General features: G+C 36.1%; 1 protein-coding gene and 1 pseudogene across 1 annotated transcript; one reads left to right on the plus strand and one right to left on the minus strand.

The window, feature by feature from the left end:
- The first annotated feature begins 105 nt into the window (after positions 1–105).
- On the plus strand, positions 106–6,428 carry LOC121245239 (annotated as a pseudogene).
- Positions 6,429–6,937: 509 nt separating this feature from the next.
- Positions 6,938–13,952, minus strand: LOC121245241 (hippocampus abundant transcript-like protein 1). Its single transcript, XM_041143502.1, is given in 16 exon segments — positions 6,938–7,171; positions 7,579–7,649; positions 7,764–7,842; positions 8,006–8,047; positions 8,141–8,194; positions 8,356–8,388; positions 8,524–8,604; positions 8,780–8,866; positions 9,253–9,340; positions 9,468–9,514; positions 9,517–9,660; positions 9,783–9,905; positions 10,616–10,728; positions 12,024–12,135; positions 13,576–13,700; positions 13,703–13,952. Coding segments are annotated over 16 exon segments (1,326 nt in total). The 5' UTR covers positions 13,743–13,952; the 3' UTR covers positions 6,938–7,084.
- Between the last annotated feature and the right edge of the window lie 85 nt (positions 13,953–14,037).

The following is a 14,037-nucleotide window of genomic DNA, read 5'->3' on the forward strand; positions in this document are numbered from 1 at the left end:
TTTTGGGCTTTGCCGTCGCTAGAACTAAAAAGAGAGACACAGAGAAAGAGAATTGTATTATAAATCCACCGCTCCGTCTCGATGAGTCCGTATGTAACAGCGATTCGCCGCCCCCACACATCTCTTCCCACTCCTCCTCATTCACCGAGTCACGGCTTCCGAGCCAACTCGCCCACACCATTTTGTATATACATATATACATTCTTTTATTTTAGCAATCGGATTTGGAGTTGGTTAGAGGATGAATAAGAGGGCGAGAACGAACGTCGACAAGGCAGTGGTCGGGGTTTGGCAGCGAGAGGTCGGCCAGCTTTCCACCAGGAACTTCGCGCGCCGTCTCGGTGCCTCCGAGGTCTTATCCGTGATGACCTTATCACCCCTTTTCTTATAATTTTTTGTTATTATTATTTTGGAAGATTGATGCTTTATGATTGTGGGAAGGACAATTGTTTAATTCCCGAGTGGGGGGTTTCGGATTATACTTCCGTCAATGCTTGGTTTAAGTTTGGTTGATTTTCACTTTTCAAGCAGGTATTTTTACGGGCATTCCTTACTTTGGGATTGGTATAGCTTTATCCCTGATCGGTGCATATATTGTGGTGTTTTTTCTTTTTTTCTTCGTTTCCGTTATTCCAGAATTTATGTATTTATATATTTCGTATTGTTGATCAGAGGGAAATGCTCAAAAGTCGTTGGTTTTTTAGGACCACTCATGAAGTTCGATGGCTGACAAGCATTTTCTATGTCACTTCGCGATTAGCACCCCTTTTTTCTTCTGAAGAAACTAGAAAAAGAGGAAATCTAAAAATGTTAGGGGTTTTCTGGGAATTCAAGAATGATAATGGACGAAAGATGGAAAAAAGAACAATCAAGAAGAGCAAGAATTGAAATGAAAATTCAAGAATCACAATCTCGGATCATTTCGAGGATAATCCAACCTCCTAAAGTGTTGAAAGAAACCATTGATCCAAAAGTCCTAGAACCGTTGGATACAAATTTAGTTAAGCTTTTAACTCCCAGGATCATAACATAAAGTGTTTCATACAAACTTTCAGATCCCCTGCCTTACATTCCCGCGTTCCTTTTATACAACAGATTACAAAAACCATATTACTAACAATTAACACTGCCTACTTATAAAAAAAACAATTACACACGCTCTCTTCATATGCACAAAACACACCGTATCACTAAAATACCAAAACACCTTGTTTTATTAACTACCAACTAACTTGCTTCCTGACTAAGGGGAGGTTTGGATAGTGAGTTGAATTGAGATGAGATGAAAGTTGAATAAAATTTTATAATAATATCATTTTCAATATTATTTTTGTTGTGAGATTTGAAAAAGTTGAATTGTTTATTATATTTTGTTTGAAAGTTTAGAAAAGTTGTAATGATTAGATGAGATGAGTCGATAGTGTTTTTTTAATCCAAACAAGGCCTAATTCAAATGCCTGTTTCATTTATTCTCTAACGGCACCGTTTAACCTACTCAACTCCAACATCTCGATCATATCTTTTCTGAACTATCTTAGGGGATGCCTGGAGAATGAGATAGATGATAAATCTGTGAATAGTAGTGAAATGATTTGTGAATAATAGTAGAATCAATAATGGTTTGAATTATGATGTTTTTGGGATTTTGGGAAAGAAATGATAGTTGCAGTCGTGGAATGTGCAAGTGCCCTGCAATTCCTTTGTAAAAAGTGAGTAAATACAGGACCCACATAAAAAACTAATGTTTAATAGCAGACCCCACTCTTTTTCAAAAAGATTGTGCGGTGCTTGCACATTCCACGACTGTATCTGGCATTACTCTTGGGAAATGAGAGAGAAAAAGTTGAATAAAAATATTCTAAAATTAAAATATTGTTAAATATATTTTTTAATATATTTTTTGTTTTGAGATTTGAAAAAATTTGAATTGTTTTTTGTGTTTTGTTTAAAAGTTTGGGAAAGTTGTAATGATTAGGTAATGATTAAATGAAAAGGTTGAAAATTTGAAATTGAAAAGTGTATATATGAGTGGTGTTTGAAATTGCAGTTTATTTCCACCCTTAACAAAAAAAAAATAGGCTTTGGCTTGATATACTTTGACTCCATATATTCGTCTGTTCCATCTGTCTTATCAATTGTTTACATAAACATCTGTCTTCTGTTCTTTTGCGGCTGACTTGATAGTATACAAGGTATAATTGAATGACTTTATGTGTTCCCAGGATCTTGTGCGCCGGCTTGATATCTACCGAAAGCTGGAAAAGCACAGAGGTTGTGTGAACACTGTAAGTTTCAATGCAGATGGTGGTATTCTGGTTTCGGGCTCTGATGACAAGCGGGTTATACTGTGGGATTGGGAAACTGGGCATGTCAAGCTTTCGTTTCATTCAGATCATAATAACAATGTTTTTCAAGCAAAAATCATGCCTTACACAGATGATCGACACATTGTCACCTGTGCTGCAGATGGACAGGTATTTTTATCTGTTGTAGAACAGTCACAGTATCTTTTTTTTTTTTTATGAGTAAAAATATTATATATCAATAGGAGTAACCAAGTACACTAATGTATACAAGAAAACACCTTGCCCATAATAGAAAGCCCCTAATGACCCAAAAAGCCTGTGAAAAACAACCCAAAATGTGACAGTATCTAAAGCAGTCACGATATGAAATGGAATATTGTTGTTTCATCAAAATGTGTTCATGTTTATACAAGGATGTACTTAAAAGATATCATTGGCTGTTTACTAACTTTATAGACTATATTTAAGGATATTATAGGCCAAACCAATGAGATCTGACTGAAATGACTCTCTCCTGGTCCACTGGTCCCCCATGAGAATGCGACAGAGCATGAGCTTGTCGTTCATGACCCACTCTGTGCTTGTTAACTTCCAATCAATAAATATACAAAGATATAAGTGATCCTGCCACTGGAAATAACTATGCTAGTTGTGAATTAGATTGGGAGAAATCTTTGGATTAGATTGTGCTATTTTGAAATCCAATCAATTTTGTTTTTCCTTTTTATTGTCTGAATATTCAAGAGCTTCAACGTCAAGGGGGGCCTAAGTGGTGAAGGCCTTGGTCTTGGGTATCACTCCCTTCAAGGTCCAAGGTTCAACACCTCATGGGTGCAAACAATCCTTTGGGGCCACTAGTAAAAAACCAGCGATTAACCAGTTCCGTGTAGGAAATTTTCGAGGTGCGGTGAACAGGACCAGGGTTTACTTTGCAGGGGTGGGTCCGAAGGGCCCTGCCTTGGAGAGGTTCCCGACAAAAAAAAAAATAAAAAATATATATATATATAAAGAGCTAAGACCATTCCACTGCCTTTTCTGAGATGCATATACTGAACCAGCAAATAATTTAGGCACAAAGTTATTTTATGTCAGGTGATCTTGTTCATTCCATAACTGATGCTAGTGTTTTCGCTTAGTAGTGTTCTCCTGGATAGTTGATTAGAGATTTTGGTATGACATATTTGATGCTGCTGTTTGTCTATCCATTCGTTCACCTTGTTTTTGTATACATTCAATCTAAAGAGTTTTCACCAGGTTTTCTTTTGCTATGATTAAGAACTTTCTCTATTGTGTGAACCGCAAAACTTTTTAAATTCTTGGACTACATCTGGTAATTTTAGGTGAGACTTGCTCAATTCTGAACACGGAGGAGTGGCAACTACATTGCTCGCTAAACATCATGGACGAGCTCATAATCTGGCTATTGAGCCTGGGAGCCCTCACATATTTTATACCTGTGGTGAAGATGGGTTTTTGCAACATGTAAGTTATAATTCCCCTTGCCACTTTAGTCATTGATTTGGTAGCCTCACTTATTTTGAGAATTGAGTACACACTGAGACAAGCCTACACAACTTTTCATCGTAAAAACAGCTTTAGAATAAAGAATGAATTCTCTGGTCCATCAATCCTTTCCTTGATTTTACTTTCTTTTGCGGCTAACCTGAACTTATCAATATTAAGGACTGGTCGATTCCTAGTATGCTATGCTAGTGGACAGTCATAAATGTATATCCTTGGCATTCTGCTTGCGTTATGCTGCTGGTCAATCTCTCATTTTTCCACACTTTTTTTGGTCTTAGCATTTAGCATTTATTGCTTCTATCCCTTTCTATTTTACTAGATGACGTTCTTGTACACTTATTGTTGTACGTGGAATGCTCATTTTTGTGTTTTTTAAGCAATGATTGTTACTTATTGTTATTTAGCTTTGTTGGGTTATATGGCCATGTGACCGTGTGACCGTGTCATTATTGTTACAGTTTGATCTGAGAACTCGGGCTGCCACAAAACTTTTCACATGCCAACCAGTTGATGACAGGAGGGATTACATGTCAGCTATCCCTCTAAATGCTATTGCAATTGATCCAAGAAATCCAAATCTCTTTGCAGTTGCAGGTTGTGATGAGTATGCTCGACTCTATGATATCCGCAAGTACAAGTCAGATGGATCAACCAATTATGGTGAACCCGCAAATTACTTTTGCCCTTCAGACTTGATTGGTGATGAGCATGTTGGAATAACAGGCTTGGCCTTCTCAGAATGGAGCGAATTGCTTGTGTCATACAATGATGAGTTCATCTATCTTTTTACACGGGATATGGGATTGGGACCTAATCCACTTCCAGCCTCTCCAGGGTCTATGTGCAGTAATGCGAGTCAAATAGAAGGTGATAGTCAATTCGCAGCGTGTCCATCAGCTATGGATGCCAATGAGCCAAAGTGCTCCCCAAGTTTACAAGGGGCATAGGAATTGTGAGACGGTGAAAGGCGTGAACTTCTTTGGGCCTAATTGTGATTATGTAGTGAGTGGATCAGACTGTGGCCGGATATTCATATGGAAGAAAAAAGGTGGGGAGCTCATGCGTGTCATGGAAGCAGATAGGAGGGTTGTAAACTGTATTGAGGTCATCCTCATACCATGGTGCTTGCAAGCAGTGGAATTGAAAGTGACATCAAACTATGGACTCCAAAGGCCCTTGAGAGAGCTTCTGTGCCTACAAACATCGAAGAGGTATGCTTTGTGATTTTTAGCTAATTATTCCTAGCTAAAACGCTTGATGTTTTTTTATTATATTTGGCTCTGATGGCTTCATTGGCTTGGCCACAAACATCAATTTTAACAAGTACAAAAAAATAAGGGTCTGTTTGGTTTCAATTATTTTCTCCTTTCAGCCAAAGATTTTTTAAACAAAAAAAAAATCTCCCTCAATTATTTTTCATCTAATTATTTGCCTGGTTTTTGAACAAAAAAGCACGCACAAAAAAAATAACTTTCACAAAATAATTAATTCATTTTGTACTTATAAAAAAAATAATTCATTTTGTCATTTCTCTCTTCTACATTGTGGCTTTATTATATTATCATTGTTTACTTATCATCCCTTTCCTTGCTGTGTTGCAGTACCTTTTTTTTATTATTTTATTTTTATTTTTGGGGTGGGGGGAGGTGGTGAGGTACCCACCAACATGGTCTTCCACGTTTTTTATAGAAACCACATGTTATGTTGTTTCGCTTGGACTTTCATGCTTATGCCTTGGAGATTTCCCACTTTCTGGTCCTCTTCTAAACTTCCAAGGCTTTGAAAAACTCAGAACGTGAAGAAAGCTGCAGGATCAGGATCACAGCTTTCTTGACGCATCTCATGTGCTTAATTCACTCAGTTCACCATCTAGTGAATTCCAGCATAAATGGTTAGATGGAGATTACCCGAGGAACTAATTTCTTTGCTGTTATTTGTTTTGAAAAAGGTTATGCATGGTCGAATCAATTGGTTGCATCTGGTAGCGGTGACGACAATGACGGTGATTATGATGATGGCGATGATTTGTTCTATGACATGACATTTCTGATTATGATGATGACGACGATGACAGTGATGGTGAGGAGGAAGAGGATAACATCAATGATGAAAGTGTTGAGGATGGCAATGACACTGCTTTTGAAGATGATGACTCTGGTGGTTGTAAGGAATGTTGATGATGATTATGATTTACACCTTTGTGTAACCCAGGGCTGGATGTATCATCTCATTATGATTAATGTTGCAACTATTATCACTGCAAAGGCAGAGGACAAGCCCCGATTGCAGTGGAGAAACTTCGGGTTGGGAACTTTTAGAGCTATTTTTGACATTCAATGCCAACATCGATGCTGCCTCATATATAGTGGAAATGACTCCAGTCAGGATGACTTCTTTTTTTCGATGCTAGAGCTTTAGGCCATGAAAAAATGGTTGCACTGTACATAATTATAGAATTTAAGCACAGCTGTTCTGGGTTTATACTGCTAGTACTTACCGCTTTAGCTTCTCTACCATTCGTTAATGCTCTTTTCTTTCTCCATACTTCGTGATAACTTGTTTATATACGTTCGATAATGTTAAGGTCGTGTATTTACCACTTTTTTTCAGTTTTTCTTCTGTGGCTAAGATTCCCTTTTAATATTCTTCTGTCCATTGCTAATCGCTGTTTCCTTGAGAATTTGGCTGTATTTGAAACGCAGGTCATAGATATTTCAAAGCTTTCATTGGCCCCGTCAAATGTCACATTAACGAGCATGAATTGCATGCAGAAATTTCTGTTATAAACACTTCAGTTCTTTACAGAAAGAGATATAATATTGGATTTTACAGTATCAACTATTATACATTGATAGTGTAGATTCCAATATTAAATATTCCAATCCGATTCACCGAGTTTTCTCACCATGATCGGTTCCCATGCAATCCTCCTCTTTTGCCTTCTACAAATCCTCTTTCGAACAGAGAAACAGATCATGCATTAAAAATTATCCATTCAAAAATTACTTGGTTCCCATTAATGCATGAAGATAGTTCCCACCCTGGTTACTTGCACTCTACTGTACTGTATGTAATGTACTTTCAATACAGTTATAGGCTGTTCTTCATATATATATTTTGATGCATAGTCATTTCCTGTTTATCTCTTGGTACTAGGCTTGTTCTATGTGCTTCTTGGGGGATCAGAGAGAAACAGAGCAAAACGAAGGCTACAGAAATAGTTGTTGGAATATGTAAACTCTACAGTATAAGAACTAGGCCTCCATGCTGTGATTACCCTCAGTTTTGTGATCACTTGAACTCACTTCCCTTATCATAATGCTCTGAATGAAGGCAATCATCTGCATGAAAGCATGTGATTTGTCAAGTGCATTCATAAAACAATTAACATTCTGCCAAAAGATAAAAAGTTAAAAATATTGAATAATCAGCTCCCTAGCCATGTAAAAGCGAGTGCGTTTCGAGACAAGACACGACACGATTTGATTTACATGATAAATTTAAATTAAATTTTTTACAAATCAAATACTACTCGTGTCAATGCATAGAAGGTGTCATTCACACCACTTATAAATATAATTTTTTTAGTTAACAACTCACTACAAAAACCCAGATATACAGCTGGACTGCCATTCTTCACTGCTGGAATATGACCGATACCCCCTATTGTTTTCGTACGTAACTTTAACCTTGTACCATTAGCTCTTAAAGTAAGAAAAATTCACTTAAAAGTAAGAAAAGTTCATACCGTGGCAAGCCCAATGCACATTATACTGAAACCAGGGAAGTAGAACGGTGCTCCTTCAGACAGGAACAGAGCTGGATGGATGGCAGGAAAATTGTCAATTTGAATTGCTTTTATCTATAATAAAAAGTCTTTTTTTTCTTTTTTTTTTTTTTTTTTGAATTGTAATTCTTCAATATCCCACGTACCTGCTAGAGGGCTAAAAATTAATGGAGAAACAATGTTGGCAAAGGAACTTATGCCAGAAATGCATCCTTGAGCCTTCCCCTGACATGCATTTCATCTTTTTTTCAGTTAACAAAATGAAAAATGCTGTGATATGCGAGACCAATAAAGGTGGAGCTGGAGATCAGGATATAGGAAATAGGTCAGGACAGAGGCCGACGAGATCACAAATATATAAATAAAGCCCCCTACTCTGCAATGCTACCTGCTCATTGGCCCCAACTTGTTTCGAAACGATGCTGCGTAACTGTATCAGTAAATTTCATGAACATTTTTAGTACAAGCGTAATGAAGCTAGCTAGCTTTTACCAATATTTAGAAAAGAAGTAAAGAACATTACGCTTGGTTGCACGAAGACAGTGAAGATCGAAAAAACTGTACATGCATATGGAACCTGCATATGTTGAACTTCTTTGAGGATATATGAATCAAGAGAGACACTTAGAAAGAAAAGAATCAGATTCATTATTTTTAGTACATGATATGCATGCAATTCTATAGTGAGGTATTAGCCTATTAGAGAAGAAGCACAGGACTTGGTTGGAGAAGGATTACCCATACTGACCAAGCTATGCTGTTGAAAAACATCTGCATCAAATCGGGAAACAGTCAATTGTATGCTTGATAAACAATTACAACCTCACTAGACAGCTCGCAGAGATAAAAACACACAAATGGCTGCATGGAAACATGCGAAATAGAGAGGATAGGCCAGGCACATACGTTTGCACAGCCCATTAAGAGACCTATGGAAAGCAACTTCTGCTCTCCAATAACAGGTGCCAATATGGGCATGAATAGCAGCTTCAGGATTCACAAGTTTTCATGAGTACAGAGATGGAAACCCAAAATAAAATAGAAGTGAGTAGTATTCATGAGGGAACAAAACGTTAAAAAAAAAAAAAAAAAGGATGGATTAAGATGCTGAGAAAATTAAATAAGCAGGTGTAGAAGAATGGTGTTTTGTAAAGCATAGTACCTGTGAAATGGTCCCTGCAACTCCTAAAATTAACATTAGATCAGCAAATTGGTTTTTGTTGAAGTGGAAACGGGCCTTTAGGAAGTACTGCATGGAGGAATTTGATGGCATTATTAGAAAGATAAGCTTCTCAAGTGACATTAGATCATGCTACAGACAAACACTTTTGTTCATTTTTTGTAGAATCTCCGGCCAGGATTCTCTTATCCATTGGTCAACTACGTATTGTACACGCTCCATTAATGAATAAACTGCGCGGATCTTTGGTTTTCCAATGGGACTTTTTTTCCACAAATTAATCTACTAAGTATAGCCTTACTCTTGAGACTCTTCAAGAGTTTTGACGACCTTCTGCTGCACCATCCATGCATGTAATTAATTAAGGTAATCAAATAAACAAAAACCCTCCTCCTGCATCCTTATGCCCTTAATATAAATGTAATATTTTGATGTTAAAGAACGAACTCATGTACCAGTAACGTAGCTAGTATTCCACCGTCTGCAAGACTATTGAAGAAGGAAACAACTGTCGCTTGTGAAAATGTCACGCTGCGATACAATGACGTTTGATAAATTTAATTCGCACTACGTAAGAAAATATATAACAGCTTGTAATCAACAAGCATGCTCACCACTGCAACAGTCACACAAATACAAGGGCAATTATGCAGTCTTACCTACTCCTCTCAGGCAGATCAGATCCCCAATTGATGGAATCCTCTTAAAGGCCGTGACGTATTTTGTACACGATCATCATCATATTTAAGATCATCCGGTTCTCCCTTCAAGATCGGCTGCCTTAAACCATCCCCATTGGGTATGCTTTCCTTAAGAAAAATTCTCATATAAACTGCTGCAAGGATTGACACGACCGCAGCAACCTGGATCGAAAAATGTAATTGGTTACAAATCGCAATCAACCGGTAGCCATAAAGGCTAAAGCCAAGCATACAAAATTACTGATCATTTCAAGGAGAAATTCAAGTCATGAGCAAGGGCAGACCTGAAACGTAGAAGCAGTGGAAAGAAAACGAGCCACTAAGGTTCCACATACAAATGCAGCTGAACCTACCCCAGCTAGAATTCCGAATGCTGATGCCCTTTGTCTTTCTGGGATGTTATCTGCCTGAGAATAAAAAAACATAAACATTTTCAAACTGAAGATTTACATACATGCATGATTCTAGTAACCTCTTTTTTCGAGGGGTTTTTTTTTATTTTTTTGTTGGGGTTTGAAGGAAGAAGAAATGCTTGAAACAGCTCTTGTTTTCGAATGCTGCTAGTGTGCGATGATCAACGAGAACCTTGGCTATCCCAGTTCCTCGTTACAAATTAAGAATGCAAGCCCATACATATTAGCATTCTCTTTAGCTTACTCTAAAATTCAATAGCCTCTTAAAAATTCAATGGTTAAACAACTAAAAGGCACGAGCTAAGATGGATATAATAATCAATGCATGCAGGAGTCAAACAGAGGACAAATTAGTAAGCGTTGTGACCGTACGAGGCAGAAAATGAGAAAGATCGAAACTCCTATTGACATGCTTAAAAGCTGATCATGTGAATAAAGGAGCAAAACTCATAAATGCTTATAATGCTTAAGTAATTGATACTGAGATAGATAACTTTAATAAAAATTAATAACGCCCATTTAATGGTACTATCGTATCCTAGCTTGTTTTATCCCAGAAAATAGCATGGTAAGCTGCTAGCTTCGATGGTTGTGTTAGCCTTTTTTTTTTTTTTTTTTTTTTGAGAGAGAGAGATTATCATAGCTTATTATTGTTGTACCAGCAATAATGGATGGGCTTAATTTATTTCTTTGGGGGTAATTACCAGGTAAGCAAGAGCAAGACAATTGATGCTGCCTTCGCTGGCCATGGCAGTGAGAGTCCTCAACACGAAGTACGCATAGAAGAAGTTGGTCGTCCTGCTATATGCCAATATTACTGCATGCATGCAGATCGATCATCATATCACAAAAGTTTCAGAGCATTAATTAATAGAGAAATTCTATGTATCAGTTACTATTTACTTTTATATCCCACACCTATAGTTTTTTTTTTTTTTTTTATAAGGTGTGAGTATTTTTCATAGGATGTGAGAATATTTTTCATAGAGTGTGAGATAATTAATAATGACTAATGAAAAGAATTTGTCCTGTACGTAATGTGAGTGCAGTACCAAACGATAGAAGAATTTAATCCAACAAATTAAGGTCAATAGATCATGATATTATTAATATATATTAATTAGATTAATACTATACATCAGTCATTATTCATTTTCTCATTCCACATCTATAAATTTTTCATAAAATATGAGTATTTTTTATAAAGTATGAAATATGAAATGATGAATAGTGACTGATTTCTCTTTAAATAAACATGATAAAGCTCCTGCTCCGCTTGGGGGCTCTTGTTGGCTCTAGCATGTGTTTTTTTAATTTTTTTTTATAGATTTTTTTAACACTTTTAAATATTTTAAAAAATAAAAAAAATCACAACATTATTAAAAAATATTTCTTTAATCACGAAGTAAAATAAAAAATAAAAAAAAAAAATCCAATGGGAGCTCCCAATAGGAAGATTAATATTTTTTTATTTTTTTTTATTTCGTGATTAAGGAAATATTTTTTAATGATGTTCTACATTTATTTTATTTTTAAAAATATTTAAAAGTACTAAAAAAATTTATGTAAAAAATAATTTTAAAAAATACATATAAAAAAAAATACATACAAGAGCCTAACGGGAGCCACGGTGACTGTAACATTATACAAATAAAAAAGCAGATGCATGTCATGTCCAACAATATTGTAAAGAAAAATGGAGTGGTAATTGGCACAACAAACCAAAATGCACGCAAACCACCCTACACACAATCAATGTATGTAGAAATATCATCATTATTGATGGTAAGTTTTGTCAATATAGCTATTAAGGTTTGATGGTCCACCAAAAAGTTATATCCAGACCGACAGAAATAAATGACCCATTCGTATCAAGATTTTTCCGTCAAAAGTCATCAAGAAGGGCTGGCGGGACCCAACCATCCTCCGAAAACAACATTTCCCCAAAAGGATAGAGACAAAAAAAAAAAAAAAATGATAAATGGTAATAGGTCCGCAAAAACTAACGACGTTACCAGCAACATCATGAAACGACAGTACTACCTATAATGTAATGCGAAGGGCAACAAAAACATATCAGGCAATGGATGCGATCGAGACCGCATGCAGTACCTAGTGGAATAATGGAGATGGTCATGGGAAGTGTGAGTAATGCCTTCCTCCCGTACTCGTCCGACAGATTCCCAATCAGTGGCGTGATTATCATCGCTCCCAATCCTATTATCTGCATCCAGTGCACAGCTACTCATATTGGACTGAGGAATGATATATTCATAACATATTACATAACATATTATATAATAATATTATAAAATGAAAATAATTTTATGAAATAATATTATTTTATAAAATATTTTAGAAAAATATCTATCATTTAAAACATAATTATATAAAATATTATAAAAAAATATTGTGTTTAAATCATTTCCGACTATTACCAGCTGGCTTCTTTTGTTTTTTTCTTAAAATTAAAAGTAGAGACTCACTAGCAACTATTTACTGGATAATAAATGCCGTCTTCCAAATTTGCCTAAACATATATATATTATATATATATATATAGATCCAAATTCAATAGCAACAAAGTATATCGGAAATAGTAGTTATTTAGTTTGATTTTTTTTTTAAATTTTATACCCTACAATCACATCAATAAATGAATGAGTGTTGTCAAATTGTCCATTATAAAAGTGGAGTGGGGTGCACTAATATGTGTAATTTACAACTTACATAGTGCTCCGCACAACTTATAAGAAAATTGTTCATTGATGTTAATTATTTTTTATTAAAATAAATTTATTTTCATCGTAAATAATTTATTTTATTATAAATAATTTATCATAAATGTTCAATTTTCTTCTAACGATGTCTAACTAGCTATTTGATTCTATCGTTCATACGTAGCGTACAAGATAGAAAAATATCCCCACTTAGCTCGTTCACAAGTCACCGATCGAATTAAAGGAAAAGAGACACTCTTTCGGCGAAATGGCAAAACTGCCCTTCCCCGCAACTTCGGAAAAGCAAGCAAAGAGTTCTGAGCTCTTTACTCTCCGATCTCTGCTTCTCTCTCACAGTCACAGCTAGCGTTTCTCAAGTGATGCAGGAAAACTGAACAAAAGCTCTCCAAAAAATATCTAGCTGAGTGCAGTTTTCCAGCTACCATTCGATCTATTTACTAACTACTTAATCCCAAACTTGGGGGAATTAATTACTATAAAAAGAAATGGACGAATTTGGATGGCTATGATCAGTAGACAACCTAGTAGGTTTGAAATTTAGTTAGGATCGAAAACAGACAGACGACATTCATGGCTTTCCAAATTACATGTACGTACGTTCACGTCCGCACATTTAAACGAAGTACTCCAATTAATTAGTTCTTCTTTAGAAGCTTTGATTGTTTCTCGATCGAATAACAAGCAAAACTTGCAATCTTGCGTACCATGCTTATAAAAATTGCGAGTTTTCGACGTTGGGTTAATTGTGCGCAGATGGTGTTTGAGAAAATTCGAGATTTTTTGTGCGTGTAAAGATCAGTGTTGGGGGGTCGTTAATTTAACGAAGGAGATTCATAAAGAAATGAAGAGAGCTATCGATCGCATGAATGAACAAATTAAGAAGGCAACAATCGGTAAATTATAAATAGATTGTATATACATACCGCCTGTTGGGAACCAGTGAGGTAAATTGCAAGGGAGCACTGATCCTGACCAGGGCAAAGAGCCAGCATGGTGACATCGGTAATGGATGGTACCACCATTAAATTAGCAAAGCTTGAGAGGAAACTGTCACCAAGAGGTGGCTCAAATCTCCCAACTTCTGATCCATTCTCTCCTCTCTCTCTCTCTCTCTCTCTTCTCTCTCTCTCTGTGTGCAGAAGAAGGCGTACGTTGCTAGTCCTACACTCTACGCGAAGAAATACTCCTCCATTTGAGATATGAATGTTCCACCATTGTTATGTGTCTTTTGCTAATAATTTCTTCTCATTTACATAAATGCGTTTCGCTTGTATTTGAGACACAGACAGAGAGAAGGAGACAAAGGCTGATGCGGTTGGAAAATGATACCATGCCGCTTAATTTGCATACTTAATTTCATCGTTCATGTGTTTAATTTTAAAAAA

The sequence above is a fragment of the Juglans microcarpa x Juglans regia genome, unplaced genomic scaffold (genome assembly GCF_004785595.1).
Source record: "Juglans microcarpa x Juglans regia isolate MS1-56 unplaced genomic scaffold, Jm3101_v1.0 JmScfU0011, whole genome shotgun sequence".
NCBI lineage: Eukaryota > Viridiplantae > Streptophyta > Magnoliopsida > Fagales > Juglandaceae > Juglans > Juglans microcarpa x Juglans regia.